Raw genomic sequence first — 19,572 nt, forward strand, 5'->3', positions numbered from 1 at the left:
ACACGACGCAAGCACATAGAAAAATTCGTGAGGTCCGTTGGTTCGTTCCGTGGCTTAGTTGGTATAGCGTCTGGCACGGTATGCAAGAAGACGTCTGTTCGAATCCGACCGGATCGAAGGAATTTTTTCTGAGTGTTCGATCTTTGTATTAATAATTATAACAAACTAGTGGATTCTAATTATTTAGAAAGAAAGTGTCACTTTGCGTGATTATAATTTCATAAACCACAGCAGAAAGGGGCTTTTTAGTTTTAACCAAAATTCTATTGTCTATGGTACTCGCTACTGATCATGCATAAATATAATTATCTAATTTTTGTCCTAATAACCGGTAGCATTTCGAGACTAAATCGAAAAATGTGAAAATTAGATGTTTACCTATTGAGGAAACTTTATTGTTTTATGTTTCTGATTAACGTCTGTGTTTGAATATATCGTGTAGTTACTCGTACAATATTTTATTTTTAAAGTGGATTTACCCCTCGAAAATCAAATCGAAGATTAGGAATTTTTCCTCTGCTCCCTCTTAATGCGTCAGACGCCGACCACACTGTGATCCGAATACGCTAATGCGTCGCGTCGCGACGCGACGCTTCGACTCTGCACCAGTGTGAGTTGAGCCTTACAATGTCATTCCCTAATGATGCAATCGGAAAGTCAAAGTCACACCAAAATAAATTTTACGGCTCACAAGTAAGGGTTCAATTTCAATTTGTTTAACACTTTTCTAGACATTTATCAACTCAGAACGAAATAGTCGGTTAGGGGGTCAAGTTTCTCTTAGGGCATCGACTGTACATTTCATAATAATAACAAAAATATGAATATAAATTATTTATTCACGTTTTGCATAATAACCTTTTTTTATTATTTTATATAATACCAAGCGACGACGGGACGAACAAGTCGTGCGCCTGGTGGTAAGCGAACGCCCTTCCATAACAGTTCCATTGACACTCAGAGCTTGTAATCTCAAAGATCTTAGTGGCACTGCCACTGTGCACGTCACCCTGATACATAAGTTGACAAGTCCCAAGTGCCTGTAATTTCACCAGCACCGTTAGTTACCTTTTCAAACTGGAACGTAGTAATGCTACATTACTGCTTTGCGGCAGAAATAGGTTAGGTGGCAGTACTTCCCGAGACGAGCTCTTTCACAAGGAGCTCTACGGACTTCGGTGGCTCAAGGGTTATGGGTACTGCATGAGGAGATCACAGATTTGGTTCCTTGGTTACACAAATTTGGAAAACAAGTCCAGTGAAGAAACTTTCATAACGATACCTCCAATGAACACTACGCCAACTAAATTTTTGGACTTTATCTGTTTTTGCTTTTATTTTTTTTTCTCAAAATTCGTTGTCTTTTTTTTAAATTTTGTTTTTTTACTTTTTTTCGCAAAATTCGGGGAGCATAATATTAGTAAATAAATAAATATAGCTGTAAAATAACAGAAAAATTACCAAAAAATAAAGTTGGCGTAGTGTTTATTGGAGGATCGATAAGTTCACTCACGTGGCGCTATAGCAAAAAAAAAACCTTTAAACCCAATAGAAGGATCTGTAGCAACACATAGAAAAGATGGCAAGTTCTGCTGGTTGGATCCGTATCTCGGTTGGTACGAGCTGTAGCCTCGTTGGGGCAACAAACACTGGCTCGTGTTCACTCGAATGGAAGGAATTTTTCTTTGAGTTTGTTCGATCTTTGTATCAATAATAACCCCAGTTTTTCCCCCTCTTTATAAATTATTAATACATTCACGGTTTCAGATATTACTTAAACTGCTCAGTGGGACACAGAAAGCATACGATAAAAACAGGCCTCGCCCTGATTCCTTGGTTCCACGCGTATGGATTTATTACATCGTGTGCAATGATGTCCTTGAATTTCCAAGTTGTTTTCCTTATACGTTTTGATGAGAAGCAATATTTGGAAACTATACAGAAATATAAGGTAAGGATAATTTTAATACATACAATTAATAAATAGTGTCATGCTTTATAGCCACGCCACCCAATTTTTTTATTATGATATTACCCATTGTAATATACGGCTGACGTACATGATGTACATGTATTTTTTGTGTATCTGTACTATTAGTTTAAAAGAAAATAATAATAATTACGGTGGCGTTGCTACGGAGAAGTCTTGTAGCCACGCTACGTACTATTAATTAATACTTACAGATGCAATTTTAGCTATTTTTTAGAAATTAGCCAATACACTAAACGCTGTGTGTTATGTACGTATAAAAAAATATGCTAAATATAAGTTAATTCGGCTACATTTCAATTGTTAAATTTCATAATAATGAAACGCCTTCACATTCATGTTACAAATGCTCTGTAGAGCATGACACTAATAATAAGTTTAATAAAAAACGTTATCAATAATGCACTTTTAAACAAAATTTATTACAACCATAGAAACCTAGTCCGCACACGCTAAGTGAGGCAAATTGAAGCGCTCCCCAAATACCTCGAAAATGATATGCATATAGCATTTTTTTGGAAAATCGTGCCCGCCATCTTGGATTTAGAAATGAGTGCCATATTTGTAATGAGCACCCCCAAATACCTTGAAAACGATACCCACTTGCCATTATTCGAAAAATCGTGCCCGCCATCTTAGATTTAGAAATGAGTGCCATATTCGAAATGAGCACCTCGAATACCTCGAAAATGATTCTCATATTGCATTTATTTGAAAAGTCGTGTCTGTCATCGTGTATTCAGGTATAAATGCCATTTCCATAAGTATTACCAAAAATAAATTTTTGAAAATTCTTGCCACTTGACATTGTCGATCGACAAAACCAAGCATATCTGTAGGCACCTGACCGACAAAATCGAGCAAATCTGTAGGCACCTGATCGACAATGTCGGGCAAATATGTAGGCACCTTTAACTTAATGATGAGTTAAGCAAGATACAATTTCCCCACTTTTGAGGGAAATGTTATTTCTTGGCATCATTATTAGTATATTTGTGGGCGTGCCGACGAGCGTAGATACAAGTTGCTTACGCCTACATGAATTTGATTTTTGCCTCACTTGTGACAGTTCGTTTGATATGAAACTCATTCTATGCGTTATTATTCTAAGATTACAACAACTAAAACCTATACTATGGTCTAGAGTGGACCCCTTTATAAAAAACATACTTGTTGTGATACCGATGAAGGTTGACTCAAATCCGTATGTAGCATTGGTGAAAGGCGCATATCGCGCACTAAACCAAATTTACGAGAAACGAAGAACGAATGACATCTATGACACGACAAAATGGCGGCACAAACATGTTTATGATGGGGGCAATAGGGATATTGTGTTGTTGTCTTTAGACGATGAAAAAAAATAAAAGAAAGGAGCTGCCTTATCTACGGAATAAACGTGCCTACCTAAAATGTCCACCACAACTGGCGGATGTCTTTAGTGTTGTACCATCATCGATAAGTCAATATCGACATGCAAATGTATGGCTTGAATATTGAAATAGTTTTTTTTGTTGTTTGTAATTTGTATAGTTTACTGTAATCAAATTATGATTAAAATGTTTACTTAAAGTATATCAATATTCATTGTCATATGGGAATATCCGGGATGATAGATATGATATTTTGAATTTATTATTTTGCATTTATAAATGCTCACATATTACGAAAAATAATTTAAATCAGGTGATCTCTATGCTTTTCCAATCTCAAGACTGATATTAGATTTTTTTTAAAAGGTTTCCAAATAGTTTAAGCTGTTTTGTATTTATGTATTGGTATAGAATTAATATCAGTGATTTTGATTTAGGTGAATCTAATACTTCCATTTAATTTGCATATAAATAAAATTATGGGAAATGAAAAAATTTTTCGGATTTAAATCGCGTATATTTGTTTTTCAAACAAACCTAATTTGTTTGAAAAACAAATATATGTGTAACAATCGCGAAAACCTAAGTACTCGATAAATAAAATTGCTTATATAATTGTAACAACATTATCGATAATCATAATATCAGACATAATATTAATACTAGGTAAGTTTATTTGCCTAAAACATGGTATAACAGAAGATTAACAAGAGACAGTGTCAGTACAACATTACATTATTTCATTTAAGAACCCTAGTAAGCCTACTAACTATCCGGTATGGTTTTCTGCTGAGACTATATATTTAAACAAACTCAAAAACAAATCTCACAAAATGTACAAAGAAACAAACTATCAGCTCTATTATGGTTTCTTCTACTACTATAGGAAAATGGTTCTGAGAGGATCAAAATGCGATTTGATTAAATATTATAAAATGGTTCAGGGTGATATCAAGCGAAATCCTTTATTATTCTGGGCGTTTGTGAAGAAGCACAAAATGTCATGTCAGCCAGCTACATTTGGTACCACGGGCCCACAGGAGATAGTTGACTCATTTGCTCAATTTTTTCAAAGTGTCTTCCTCCCTACTCTACCAAATCTCTGTGTTGAAAAAGCTTATGATAGTGCTACTACTTTTCCACATCTTGCCACTTTCCAGAGACATATTAGTGTTGATGGAATTAACGAGATTGACGTGCGCAAAGCTATCAAACGCCTAGCACCTAAATACACACAGGGCCCTGACGGGATCCCTCAGTTTGTGGTCAAAGATTGCTGCGAAGTATTTGTTAAACCATTTTGTTATTTATATAACCTATCAATTGGAACAAACTTATACCCACGACGTTGGAAATTAATCTAAAGCAATACCTGTACACAAGAGTATCGTTGAAGGGTGATATAAGAAATTACCGGCCTATTGCTATTCTCTCAGTATTTGCAAAAATATTCGAAACTGTGCTCTATTCGACCATTACAGCTGCGTGGATGGTTTTGTGACGAACAACACGGTTTTTTTGCCGCAGCGCTCAACTACGTCCAATCTTCTGAATTTAACTACCTTAATTGGGTCAAAAATGGATCAGAATACTCAGGTTGATGTTGCCTATTTCGACTTCCGAAAAGCTTTTGATCGGGTCAACAATGACCAATTATTTATAAAAATGGGTGTTGCGGGATTTACTACTCAGTTAATGAAATTCTTCGCGTATTTTCAAGATAGAAAGCAGTACGTTGAATACGAAAACTTTAAATCTTCCCCTTATACAGTTGCTTCTGGTATAGGGCAAGGTAGCAGTCTCGGCCCTCTCCTTTTTTTTACTGCTTGTAAATGACCTTCCTACATCTGTAAAATCTTCTGTCTGCCTTATGTTTGCTAACGATGTCAAACTCGCTTTACCGGTGAAGTGCACCGCGGACTTTGATCTACTCCAAGCTGATATTAACAGCATTTTCGCTTGGAGCCGGGACACAACTTGGAGACGTGGCATTGATGGCGCACTGAGCACAAGAACGGAAGTATTATTAGATTCATTTATTCTCGATTTTTATTTTTGGTGAATCCATCTGATTATTCGTAATGGCGATGTGAGTATACTAAAATCAGAAAAAAAAATAGTTTTGTACTTAAATCATACCACACACAATATACGAAACAGAACATACGAGTATGTATAACAATATTATCGGAACAACGAAAGCCCGTGAAAGGTACAGGATTTATCCTTGTCGCTGTGTGCCACACGGTATTGATTTTTTTTCAACCTGGCCTTGTTGACACATTGTTTTTCTAATATTCTTCGAGTGCATGACGTCGTGGGAGGAGTCTCCTTTCGTGCACCCCACACATCATCTGGTTTTGTTGGATCAAAATAATGGAGATAAATAGGGAACCTAACCAGGCGGGTTGCGCACAGAGAACACTCCTACTCCTACACGTCGAATTCCAAGATGGTGTGGCCGAGAAGCTGATCTTCGCGCACCAAGGCCGAGTAGTTGCTCTGCGTAAACAGCGGCGAGTTGTCGTTCGTGTCGATCAGTTCCACGTTGACGAGCGCGGTCGTTTCGAGCGTGGGCCAATCTTGGTCTCGCGCTCACAATTCTAGTACGTACGTACGCGGGCGTCGTTTCGCGATCGAACTGCTTCGTCACCGAGATGTACCCTACCACCGGTATACCTACCTAATATATTAGGAGCCTGGACTAACATAAGTCAATGCGTAAATGTTCCAGGTAAACATGACAACTTTAGTACCGCCACTAGCTGTGTTCCTGGCTAAACACCCGTTGGTGACCAATTACGACTTGACGTCACTTAACGAGATCTGGTGCGGGGCTGCGCCGCTCTCCAGCGAAGTCCAGAAAACAATCACTGCGAGGTAACATAATAATAAACATTTATTTCAGACATTACAAATCTGTAGTATGACAAAATTTTGAATAAGAAATTAAATAACAATTATTATTAACCGATAACATGGTATGAGATCCAATGACACGTACGCTCGACTCGCAAATGTTAGCTATTCTTTGTCTAAGAGAAAAAACTATTATTAGACATACTGGTGTATGTCTAATAATAGTTTTTATAATCAATATTATTTACTTAACACTTCGCACTTTTAGAATGAAAGTGATCACCACAAAATTTTTACTTTTTGGGAAAATGCAAAATAAGTATGATGTTGTGACATTTTCATATTATCAAATTTTTAGTCTTGGAGTACAAAAGGCAATGGCCTTGTTAGTTTATCATGGTCCATGGTAAAATAATGATGGAACATTCAGCTTTATAACATTGAAAACAGTTAAACAATTTAAATAAAATGAAATTTACAAAACACTAATTACTATAAGGTCACTATTTACTGAACTTTTTTTGTTGTCATTTGACCTAATAAAAAAGTAAGCCTCTTTCATTTTCACCAGCTAAGCAAGATGTTATTACCTTATCAAAATGAAGGCGTTTTAATTATAAAAGAAAATCCTGTAAATGTAATAAAGTTAGTCCCAGTGCCCACTGACAGGTCGGGACGGCAAGGGATTTTTAGGTGACGAATAGTAATGTACCTTAAGATTATGGCTTTATAGTTGCAATTTTAGTGATAATGATCGTAGCTGCAAAATGAAGCTGCGATGTGCTTAACCATTAGCTTGACGCCATGCAACTATAGCATTCAATACACGTCACGCAACGTTGTAGCGACGGTGTGCTTCAGCACACCTAAAGATACCTGCCGGCTATGTCTAAGTCTATGTCTATGTCTAAGGGTACCGTGGCATGTTTAAAGATGCCGCAACATAATTGCCGTCAGTGTGTGCTTGCATATAGGGTTACTGAAGGATCGACTGCCGTCCCGTTCTGTCAGGGGACGCCTCTGGTCTAAGTCGTGTTTGTAAAAAAGTTTTAAGGATGATTTTTTGGAACGGAAACGTCTCAATTCTATTCGGCTAATTTCACCACTATTTCAATTACTTTTTGCAGTCTTCAATCCTCTTTGGGTATATTGGGATTTGGGTATATATACTACCTACTGTCACTTTGTGAATCACGTCTCTTAAGCAAGTAATTTACCAATAGTGATGGAGATGAGTATCTGGATGATGAAAGACATCTTGAAACAGAACAAGATCGTATGCTTGGGACAGAAGGAAATGTTTGAAATAGAAGGAAGATGCGCAATCGGTTCATCGGTTGATTTTCGATGTCGCTTGAAGGCGGTGAATCACCACCCAGACAGATTAAAAGTCTTTCGCTGCGTGTTCTATTTATTATCTCTGCGAATTTTTAGCCTCTTAAGCCATTCCTTTCTCTGTTTTCTTTCTGACATTTGATCAATAGATAATGCTTATTCTTTTATTCTTTTCGCTTTTAGAAAGTTTATTCTATGTATTATCGTAAAATATTATATAGTAGGTATAGTGTCTTTATAGTTTGTATCATTGTAAATGGACTTTGCACACGACATGGAAGTGACATTTTCGTCACTTTCTTAATGATGATTTAAATAAATATTTATATTGTGTAAATTTAAGTAAAAACCATATTAATATAAACTACCTCGATTAATTTTAAATAGGAATTGACTAAGTTATACACGTATATCGTTTTTTTAATACATATGCACAAAAAAAGTTGCAGAAATGAGAATGGTCCATCTACCTATAAAACAGTAACTATAGTTTTGAATGACTAGAAATTGGGTTGAGATGGGAAGAACTGCATGAATGGAATACATTTAAATTATGCAACTTATGAGTGAATCATGTCGAAGACACATCAGCACTGCGCCTATTCATTAAAGATATTAATTAAAGATAAGCGCAATAAGTACTTTACGCTCAAGGTTTGATGACATGACTACTTAAAAAATGCTTTTGGCCGCGGTGCTGATAATTGACTATATTACTATACATACAATATCAAGTAGTGGTAAGATGGAGTTAACAATAGCATGTGGGTTCCAAAATACAATAGAAAGGGAAAATTTGTAGGACTGGCATCCCACTAATCCGTCAAGGCTACGGACTGACCGAGGTGACAATGGCTTGTTGTGTTGACGTGCTGGGGAGAGTCAAGGAGGGTTCCTGCGGTCCGCCTGCACCTGGCATGAAAATTAAGGTAATTTAACGGACTTTAGCGGTACAGCAATGGATTAATATACCTCTACCAATATGTGGAAACACCATTCTAACTAAAAACTAAAAAAAAATATTCATTAGTCTATCGAAGTCTACTGCTGGGTATAGCTATGTGGAGTGTGTGGGTTAATATAGCAGCCCTTCGCAGATCGTCAATCTATCAGATAGATAGAGAAAAAATATTAACCAAAATGTTTTATTAACCCGAAAACACTTAAAACGCATGCAGCATTTTTGCTGTTACAACAACTAACTTTAGTCCTTAGCCACAGTTGCAACATTTCAACGCACCGAGAGTCCGTGACATGTCACGGGTACTTGCTACGTATGTGGATCGACTGTAATAACGTAATAATGCATATTTACAGTTTATATTTCTTTATAGCTTTGACAAGCATATTTATACATTTTTTGTACCAATTCATACTTCAATGATGTTAACACGACGGAAACCCGTGACCAATAGAGTATTCAATGTTTTGATATCTTTGACAAAACTATATATTTAAAACTGTCGAAAATAACATTTCATTTCTTATATCGAGTTCTTAGGTTTTCGCGATTGTTACACATAGGAAATGAAACTATTTTTCCGGATTTAAATCGCGTATATTTGTTTTTTCAAACAAACCGACGTTTCGGGCCCTTTACAGATCCCATGGTATATAGTTCTAATAGTTTAGATCCAATAGTTTCATTTCTTGATAAATCTTTTCGTATGAAAAACAATCGTCTTCAATTCAATCAATTTTTTTCAACCATTATTCAGCGTGTGCGCGTCGACTGCTTGCCGATCTGATCCGTGACCAGCTGTAGCAGAAAATTGCGGCGTGTCTGTCACGCGTGACAAACACAAAAGTGTGGTCGGTTGCTACACCCGGACAAGGACAGAAAAATCTCTGAAGAAACCGCCTTGCGACGGATCGGATCGTGGCATGTGACATCGGAGCGTGACAGTACAAAATCACCGTCCACTTTAGACTATGGGAATTCCATCCTCTAAGCCGTCCAAACCTGTTACAATGTCACGCGGTGATGTCATGGCAAAATATGCGTTTCGTCTCAAAGGCTCACTCGTGGATCGTAGCGTGTCATTTGTCCGCCGGACATACTTGTGTTTTTTTGTCACGCGTATCTGTTACGATAACTGAGTCTGGTGCGTTGAAATGCACAAATGTGGACCCACGTTAAGACTTCGATGTATTCGTACAATTTTTTTACAACTTATATACGCCAACGTCAGCTGTTACTGTTTCGAAGTAATAAAAATACCCTCTGTAAGGAAGTATAAAAAAATACTGATTTCACGAGTAGATTTTTTTTATTTTGTACCTATAGACTTCCACTGTACCGCATAGAGTAGTAAAGCGTTACCGGTATAGTGCGGTCCAGGTTGAGGGCAACCTTTATTTGGTTGTATTCCTGTATTTAGTTGGGAATGATTTATTAAATAATTGGTTTAGTTCTTAGTTAAAAGGTTTGGGATAATAGTTTGTTTACTAATCAATAACTTGTTTACATTATCTGCTTCTACACATATCAAATTTATGAATATATCATCAGTTCTTCGGCTCTGAAGACGGCTCCGTAGTATTTCAAACCTCCAGGTCTTCTGCGACAAATAAGCAATTTCGCCACATCGTCGGGAATAGTGCAAATCCGAGTATGTAGTATTGGTAAATATATATATCCGCACTAAACCAAATTTTACAGGAGAGGGATTTAACGCTATTACTTTGTTATTTCAATAGCTACTACATTCATTTTTGCACAGTATGCAATAATTTATCTTGTCTACGGAGGACTAATAACAATAGATACTCGCAAATCACGATAATTTGGTTGCCACGACATTACATGACACGACATACTTTAGGAAATAAAATATCACAATGCTAGTTGCCTGCGATTACACTATCCCCGACGGCCCATTTTTATTTTAAAAATTATCAAAACAAAACCTTGAATATAACGAGTTTGTGTAACCATTGCATAATAAAATTTACGTCAGCTGTGTAATGTACAAACTATATATATCCTAGCCAAAAACAGGTCGCGCATTTTCCGGAGAATTTTCGCGCAGTCTCTATAATTCGTGTAACTATGGGTTGTAAGTTACACATAATAAAGTTTCTTTTTCTCCACAAAAAAGACATTACATTAATGTAAATATTTTAGTATTATCATTCACATTTTGGATATTTAGTAGCAGTAAAGCTCCTTGTGCAAAAGTTCGTTCGGGGAGGTACTGCCACTTTACCTATTTCAGCTGGTGAAATTGCAGGTACATGAGATTTGTCAACTTATGTCTCAGGGTGACGGGCGCAGTGGCAGTGCCCCTCAAATCTTTGTGGCACTGCAACTGTTGAAACTGGGCAAACGTGTCGTTTACCACCAGGTGCACGACTTGTTCGTTCCGATACCATAACAAAAATAGTTGGATAACAAATTTTATCGTTATGCAGGTGATAGACATAGAAACCGGCAAGAAATTAGGTCCGAAGCAAGAAGGTGAATTGTGGATTAAGTCTCCACTCCGTATGAAAGGCTATATGGGCGATATGGCTTCCAGCGACGCCTTGTTCGATGCCGAGGGTTATGTACGAACTGGTGACATTGGCTATTATGATAACGAAGGATACTTCTTTATTGTTGATCGTTTAAAAGAACTTATCAAGTATAAGGGATTCCAGGTATGTATATTAAGTTGTATTGATTGTTTTAGCTTTAGCCTTACTTGACTAATTCATCAATAAACAAATATATAACTGCCACCGTGGTGGCCGAACGGTTACCATGCCGGACTGCCACGCAAAGGTCCTAGATTCGATTCCCGGGCCGGGAGAAATATTTGAATGGCCTACATTTATTTCTCTCGTGAGTTTGGGTGTAATTTGTGGTTGTTTATGTGTGTCCATGGCACCCGCGACATAGGGTATCCATAGGGCGGGACTATGTTGAGTGTGTGCGTAATAAAAAAAAAATATTGCAATTAAGTTTTCACCAAGTTTACTAGTATTAAATGCTTTTTGTTAATATAATTTACAAGATAAAAACAGGCACATTGAATAATTTATATTAGTAGTGGGTCACCCTTTTATTACTCCTTTCATTTCTTATATCACCGCTATAAAAAATTTAGGCCAGATGTTCCCAAAATTTTTTGTCTCGTAATTTTTTCTGTTTCGCCTAGATCCCCCGCGTTTCCAATGCTACACACTTAGTAGATAAGTTTACCTGTAAAGCGAGGAACTGTAAAAAACACATGTTAAGTATCATATAGTTGGTTCACTATTAACTACCGCGTGTTTACACTTTTTTACTTTAGAACCTTGCGAGTGGCTGGACGTGAAAATTTTCCTTGGTAAAGCCGAAGCTTTTTGAAAAAACAAAAAGCACTTGCTTTAACAAAATTTCTTTTCCGTTAAAAAGGCGCTTATTAGGAGTTTTCCTATCTACCTATATATATATATAGATAGATGTATATATATTGTAGTATCTAGTATATTGTGTCCTAATACGTGTTGACTTATTAGGACACAATATACTAGATACTAGTTCACTTCATTTCACGGGATAACTTATTCTACACATAAAATAACCATAGCTAAAGTAATTTTATATTTTGTGCTGCCCGTCGCGATACGAAAGTATGTAAACAAACACATGAATGTTAAGTGTTGCTATTTTAATTACCTACGAATTACAATGACCTTCTACATACATTCGTTACGTAGCCCTATTAAAAAGAAACACCCAAAAATGTAGATACATATGTAATACTATTTAGCGTTAAGATTTACAAAATAGAAATTAACCATAATAATAATAATAACGCCCACACTCAACATAGCCCCGCACTGCCATGGACACACACATAGCCAAGCACTTAATAAGGCGGATCACAATGATTCAAAATGCATTCTTGTAACAACTTTATAATGAAATAAATGATTTGATTTAATTTTTATGCAATATAATAGTAATGTGAATTATTCCATCTGGTAAGTCAAAATTATGGTCACGACCTGCCTCAACGGGATCCACTGTAGACGTCCATTAACGTCTCAGCACCCTCTATTTTTTCCGCTGACACGACCTCTTGTAGGTGAGTGGACCCCTAGGGGTTGATATAGACAACTTTGAGTTAGAGTTATAGGTTTAAGCAATATTAACACTGCCTGCCACTATTTGTAGAACGTTGACGTTTATCGTTTGCATGAGCCTAAAGTATAGAATATGTACAAATAAACGAAACACGGATCTCATTACTTCCACAAAGGATCCCGCGCCCAGCAGTAACGTATATGGATTGTTGATCGGTCTTATGTCTATTCATAGGTGGCACCCGCAGAGCTGGAAGCTCTACTTTTACAGCACCCTGCGATCGCAGACTGCGCCGTAGTGGGTCTACCAGACGAGGTAGCCGGCGAACTGCCACTGGCCTTCGTTGTTCCACAACCTGGCGTCAAGGTCACTGAGAGCGATATTGTCAAATACGTCGGATCAAAGGTTAGTAGTACTATTTAACTAATTAAATAAATAAAATTGCAGTATATGGAAATTGGAGGTGGGGTGAGTGCATCCCACACTCACTGTGCTCACCTGTAACGCCTACTCTAAATATACCCTGACTTTTGCTCATCTCACTACATCCGAACCTAATTCCCAGACTTGGCCATAGCATAAAACAAGTAGGGCAACTCCCACCTTTTCGGCGCGTGACTACACTTCGCTAGGAGCGTAGGGTTGTCACATTATTATTTTTGTTTTACCTACAGATTGTAAACATAATTAATATGATTAATAGTAACAACGCTCCGTTGCATGCGTCGCGCCGTTCTGAATTTGCGGCCTTAGACAGATTTAGGAGCGTCGTTACTCGTCATCGAACATTACTGCGTTCTATCACTAACGTGATAAATATAATATATTAATTATTGATAAATGACTTGAACATTTCGCACCCCTCATGGAACAATGGCATAAGTGGAGTTAATGTCAAACATGTTTATAGCTCTATTAGATACCGAAAAATATATCCCACATCCTCTCCAATTCTTCTTACGCTATCTACAACATTCAAAGTCAAAGAATCATTTATTCCATAGGTAAAATAAATTTATACTTGGAAACGTCATATTTAAGCTACTGCTCGTTCACTACGCTGACTTTCCTGAGAAGAACGAGCAAGAAACTCTGCGGATTACTCTTTTCAAATAAACTTAAATGCTATGAAATACACTTTGAATCAAATTTGTGTGGATTCTGGAGCCATGTCGTCTTTCCATACATCTTTATCTAATACGTAGTCTTTAATTTAGCAATATGACTTTTCAATCAAAATATTTTTAATGTGGTTTTTAAACTTAGGAAATGATAATCTTAATATAAACTCCTGAATCTTATTGTAAAAACGTATACAGTTCCCCATAAAGGAGTAGTTTACCTTGGTTAAACGAAATCGTGGTACCGTGAGTTTGGACTTAGCTGTAAGGTTAATATTATGGATATCTTCTTTCTTATTGAAATTATGTATATTTTTACGGGCATATAAAATAATTGAGTAAATGTACTGTGATGCCACAGTCATGATACCAGTTTCCTTAAACTTTTCTCTGAGAGAAACCCGAGAGCCTAGACGGTACACAGAACGAATTGCTCGTTTTTGCAATACAAATATGGTTTAAATATCTGCCGCTTTACCCCACATGAGAATCTCGTATCATATTATACTACGGAAGTAACTAAAGTAAACTAGTGTAGCAGTACTAACATCGGTAAGCTCACGTATACTGCGGACCGCGTATGCAGCGGAGCTTAATCTGCTGGCCAGTGAAGACATATGTGGAAACCAGTGAAGTTTACTATCTAAGGTCACTCCCAAGAAGACTGCTTTATTAACACGGTCTAACTTGTCTCCGTTCATTTCTATGCTTAGACTAGTCGATTTTACGTTAGATAATTCAAATTTAACACATTTCGTCTTCTTGGCGTTAAGCAATAATTGTTAGCATTAAACTAATAAACTACCTTAGAGAGGGTATCATTAATATGGTCTATTTAATGTCATGTCTGTCTGTTTTAAAAATCAAGTATGTGTCGTCAGGGAACAATACTATTTCGCAATGGTCCTTAACAAAGAATGGCAGAGATTAATATAATTCAGAAATAAAAAAGGTCCAGGTATTGAGTCCTGCGGAACTCCCATTTTTTCCGGAGAACCCAAAGAAGTCACTCCATTTATGTCTAATTTCTGAATTCTACCGTTGCAATATGACCAGCCATTGCCATTTACACCGTAATATTCCTAAAAAGAGTAATATGATCAACGCAATCAAATGCCTTTGAGAGGTCACAGAAAACACCAATAGCGTGCTGGGACTACCCCCGCATCGCTACTCGATCTACCACTAGTAGACCTGTATTGTTCACTATGAAAAATATGATTCCTACCGAAATAGGACAGTAATTGAGTCAGCATAACCTTTTCGAATATTGTACCTAAAGCTGGTAAAATTGAAATGGGCCTATAGCAGTGTTGGGCAAAATTTAATTGTTCTGGCAATTAAAGATTGACAATTGATTAATTGTCAATTGCGAAACAGCAATTAACGATTGATCAATTGTTAGTTGCGAGAACCGCAATTAATCAATTGTTAATTGCGGTTTTCGCAACTAACAATTGATCAATCGTTAATCGCAAATATCTACAATTAACAATTAATCAATTTTCAATCTTTTCAATGTTTTTGATTAACAATTAACAATTAAAACTGACAATTATGATAAATTTATAGGGCATATGGGGGTGAGTTAGGGCGTTGGTTGTGGGGGCCTGCTGGGGGCAGGCTAGGGGGCCGGTTGGGGGTGCCGGGGGCCCCAACCGGGCCCCCAACCGGCCGGAATTGATTTTAATTGCAATTAAAATCAATTCAATTGAAATCAATTGCAATTAAAATCAATTGCAATTAAATCAATTGAATTGATTTTTTAATCTGATTGAATTATTGATTGAAATTTAATTGATTAACACCCAACACTGGCCTATACTTGCTAGGATCAACTTTCCTACCGCTTTTGAATAAGGAAATAACTTTGCTGTATTTCATTAAATCGGGAAAAACACCTTCGTCAACGCACCTATTGAAAGCAACAGCTAAATGTGGGGAAATTAGAACAGAAAAAGATAACGATTCATAAGCTTGGGCTATTTTGTCTTTAGATTTGTTCACAACTATTTCCAAAAAGAACGATTCATAAGCTTGGGCTACCGTGTCTTTACATTTTATAAGTTTGCCGTCTAAAGGCCCATTTAGAAGGAGAGAGTTTCTCGCACGCTTCGTAACGAAAACTCGTAGGCGATTATCGTAAGCATTAAGGCCCATTTAGATGGAGACAGTTTCTCGCACGCTTCGTGACGAAAACTCGTAGGCGATTATCGTAAGCAATAATCGCCATAAGATTATCGTATCATAATGTTTACATTCAGGCAAGAACTAAAATCTCGCCTACGATTATGTCATACGAGATTCGCAAGCAACTTAATCGCCTCCTCGACTGTTTACACAGATAAATATGTAGTAAGGAGATTCTTGCTTACGAGTTTTCGACTTGTGTAAACACGATCTCGTATGACATTTTTTCAAGTTCATACGATTATCGCACAAATCGGTTCGAACCGTTTTGAGTGCGAGAATTGCCATTCGAGTTCAGTGATTACTGCGGTATTGACTATGGATATATCAAAATGACGCAAAAATCATTCAAATTTGAAACTACTGATAATATTAAGTTCATTGCACTGTATAGAAATATATTTTGTATTATAATTTGTTCATAATTTTTTTTTTAATTTTATAACTACTGACACAAACAAAAACTGACAATTATGATAAATTTATAGGGCGAGTGAGTGACTCTTTATTTATTATGCTCCAAGTAGTTTTAGATTTATTTATCGATTGTCTAATCCTATCGCTATGAGGTACACCCTGGTCAATTTCCGCGGGAAGTAAAAAATGTTCGAAATTCAAATAAATAAGATGGCCGCCATACAAAGCCCCCTATCACGGAAACTATTAGCGATAGGTAGGAGGAGCTCGAAAATATCGTAGAGGGTAACACTGGCCAACTGCCTGGGTTAAAAAAAATTCAAGATGGCGATTTAAAAATGGCGGCCGAAGAAAAACTTGCCTCGATCCGGCTGAAAATTGGCATGCAAGGGTCTTTAGGAGTCTTTAATCATAATTTGGGGTCAATAGTTTCTTTTCGCTATTTTTAATATGGTTGCCATATAAGTGTTTTTTCTTTTCATTAAAAATAGCTGCCGAAAGAGATTGGCTCTGAATCCGCTGAAAATTAGCTTGTGAAGGCCTCTAGAAGTATAATAATTTATGCTCAAAATTAGTTTTTCGCCATTTTCAAATGTGGCCGTCATAGAAGCGTTCGTTGGTGACAGACAAAAAAATTCCTCAGATCCCTTCTAAAATTAGAATATGGGGGTCTCTAGGAGTGCTTGATAATAATTTGTGATCAAAATTGTTTTTTCGCCATTTATAAAAATTAGCTCTAATTCAACTGAATTCAGCTAATGTGGTGGAAATGAGATACTTATTATAGCGTTATTGTATCTCGATCGTCTCTCTGTTAGATTCCATTTCTTGAAAGCTATGCCAAAGAGAAGTATTTAGGGGAAAAAATGCCAAACTGCTGCCGAATTTTCTGTACTATGAATATCGAAACAACGATACCCAGAATACTCAGACCAAAACCAACTAGAAATGCAATGTTCGTTTCTTAAATTTGCCCAAATCGGGAACCGAACTCCTCATCAAGCGCCCGTAGTACTAACTGCTGTGCCATCGAGGAGCTTGAGCACACCCCGTAAACTGAATCCGACCTCGTGCCGCAGGCCGAGCCCGACCCCACCGTAGGTGGGATACAGGGCTCGTATTCTATAAAAGTGGAATTAGTGTTTTAAGTTTTCATAGCATATAGCTCATACAAACGAGACCTACTCATATACCTACTGTTGCCCAGTCGTCGAATTTAGTCTCTCTGTGGAAAGTTAATGTTTTAGATTTAAATACATTATCAAATTCATTTTAATTAAACTAAATATCGTGCTATGTAAAGAAGTATTTGGAACCTCCAGTATATGGGGTAGGGAAATTAAACTATTGCCGATATTATTTTGAAATCATATAATTCTTGCTCATTTTACAATTAAAAGAAGCCAATTGGCCACTATGGTCTGATCTTAAGCAATTTATTATTGATTTAGACAATGCGTCTGTGTTACAAAAGATGTTATTTTTCTGCATCTAAAGAAGCAATAAACGTTCTTAACGTAACTCCACTTATGCCATTCTTCCATGAGGTGTGCGATTTCTTAAATTATTATCATTAAAAATATTATTAATTTAAATGCGTGTGCGTTTTACCAGGTCTCAAGTGCAAAACACTTGCGCGGCGGTGTTATCTTCGTGACTGAAATACCGAAGAATGCGTCTGGCAAGATTTTGCGACGAGGGTTGAGAGAAATGTTGCAAGAGAAACAAAAAAGCAAACTTTAACGCCAAACTGTTAATTATTATAACAAATGTATTAAAGACGGTACCTGTGGTATTAGCTTAATAAACTAATAAAACTGTTGCGTTTTTATACGTATTTTTATACATCCATCCAGTGTATTTTAGGAAGAACATTTTTATCTTACATTGTTGCCATTGCTTGCTGTGATGTTCCTTAAGAAGGTTCAATTTACATTGCGGCGGATCGCTTCCATTCGATGCGAATTTTTCTAACGAAATTGTAGATAGCAAAATGAACATTATACCAATTGTGTAACATACAAACTAGATACAAGCCAAAAAAGCGCAAGTCGCGCGTCTTCCAATTTTTTCAACTGTCTAGGCTACGCCTGACGAATCCGCGGGAATTGGCGCGACGGCAGGCGCAGTGTGACGTCAAACGTCGACGAAATACTACAGGCTCAAGGCACAGTCGCGAAATGTTCGAGATGTCGCTGGCCAGAGCGCGCCTTCGCGAATTTTACGCTTCCGTTCCGCCGCAATACAAATTGAGCCTTGTAGAAGCACTTAGTTTATAAGCTATTTTTTAACCGACTTCTAAAAAGGAAGAATGAAGAGTATTGTTGAACAGGGGGTGGTATCCCGTAGTCGTACCATATCCACTTAAAGAACATTTCACCTCTTAAGGGCAGAAATTAGGGGACGAATCCGATTTATTGAATTTCACCCTCTTTCCGTTAATCGCTTTCAATATAACTTGTCAAGTACATACATTAATTATAAATAAAACTTGAGCTCGGTTTTTTTTACATTTGTTTGCGACAGAATAAGGCTATATTGGGTCCTTCGGCAGTGTTGGGCAAAATTTAATTGTTCTGGCAATTAAAGATTGACAATTGATTAATTGTCAATTGCGAAACAGCAATTAACGATTGATCAATCGTTAGTTGTGTTAGAATTGTTAATTGCGGTTCTCGCAACTAACAATTGATCAATCGTTAATCGCAAATATCTACAATTAACAATTAATCAATTTTCAATCTTTTCAATGTTTTTGATTAACAATTAACAGTTAAAATTGACAATTATGATAAATTTATAAGGCATATAGGGGTGAATTAGGGCGTTGGTTGTGGGGGCCTGCTGGGGGCAGGTTAGGGGGCCGGTTGGGGGCCCCGGTTGGAGGCCCGTTTAGGACCCAGTTCGGGTGACAGTTAAGGGGCCTGATAGCTCCGAACCGGACCCCCAACCGAGCCACCCAACCGGGCCTCCAACCGGGCCCCCCAACCGGGGCCCCCAACCGGCCGGAATTGATTTTAATTTAATTGCAATTAAAATCAATTCAATTGAAATCAATTGCAATTAAAATCAATTGCGACGCGTCGTGTTGATTTTTTAATCTGATTGAATTATTGATTGAAATTTAATTGATTAACGCCCAACACTGTCCTTCGGTACAATCTGTCTACTTTCCCGATCGGTCCACTTTCACTATTCGTCTACTTTCCCGATCGGTTCACTTTCCCAGTT

General features: G+C 37.1%; 1 protein-coding gene across 1 annotated transcript in view; it reads left to right on the forward strand.

Moving 5' to 3' along the window:
* LOC113226307 (luciferin 4-monooxygenase-like) overlaps positions 1-18,127 on the forward strand; it is a 31,724-nt gene extending 13,597 nt beyond the window's left edge. The window contains exons 3-9 of the mRNA XM_026458888.1: positions 1,553-1,625; positions 1,768-1,951; positions 6,098-6,243; positions 8,360-8,486; positions 10,972-11,199; positions 12,848-13,018; positions 17,956-18,127. Coding sequence (XP_026314673.1) covers positions 1,553-1,625; positions 1,768-1,951; positions 6,098-6,243; positions 8,360-8,486; positions 10,972-11,199; positions 12,848-13,018; positions 17,956-18,084 — 1,058 coding nt within the window. The 3' untranslated portion in view covers positions 18,085-18,127. The remainder of the gene's footprint in view (positions 1-1,552; positions 1,626-1,767; positions 1,952-6,097; positions 6,244-8,359; positions 8,487-10,971; positions 11,200-12,847; positions 13,019-17,955) is intronic.
* The last annotated feature ends 1,445 nt before the right edge of the window (positions 18,128-19,572 follow it).

This window comes from Hyposmocoma kahamanoa, unplaced genomic scaffold (genome assembly GCF_003589595.1).
Source record: "Hyposmocoma kahamanoa isolate Upper Pololo Valley unplaced genomic scaffold, ASM358959v1 187, whole genome shotgun sequence".
In the NCBI taxonomy this organism is placed as follows: domain Eukaryota; kingdom Metazoa; phylum Arthropoda; class Insecta; order Lepidoptera; family Cosmopterigidae; genus Hyposmocoma; species Hyposmocoma kahamanoa.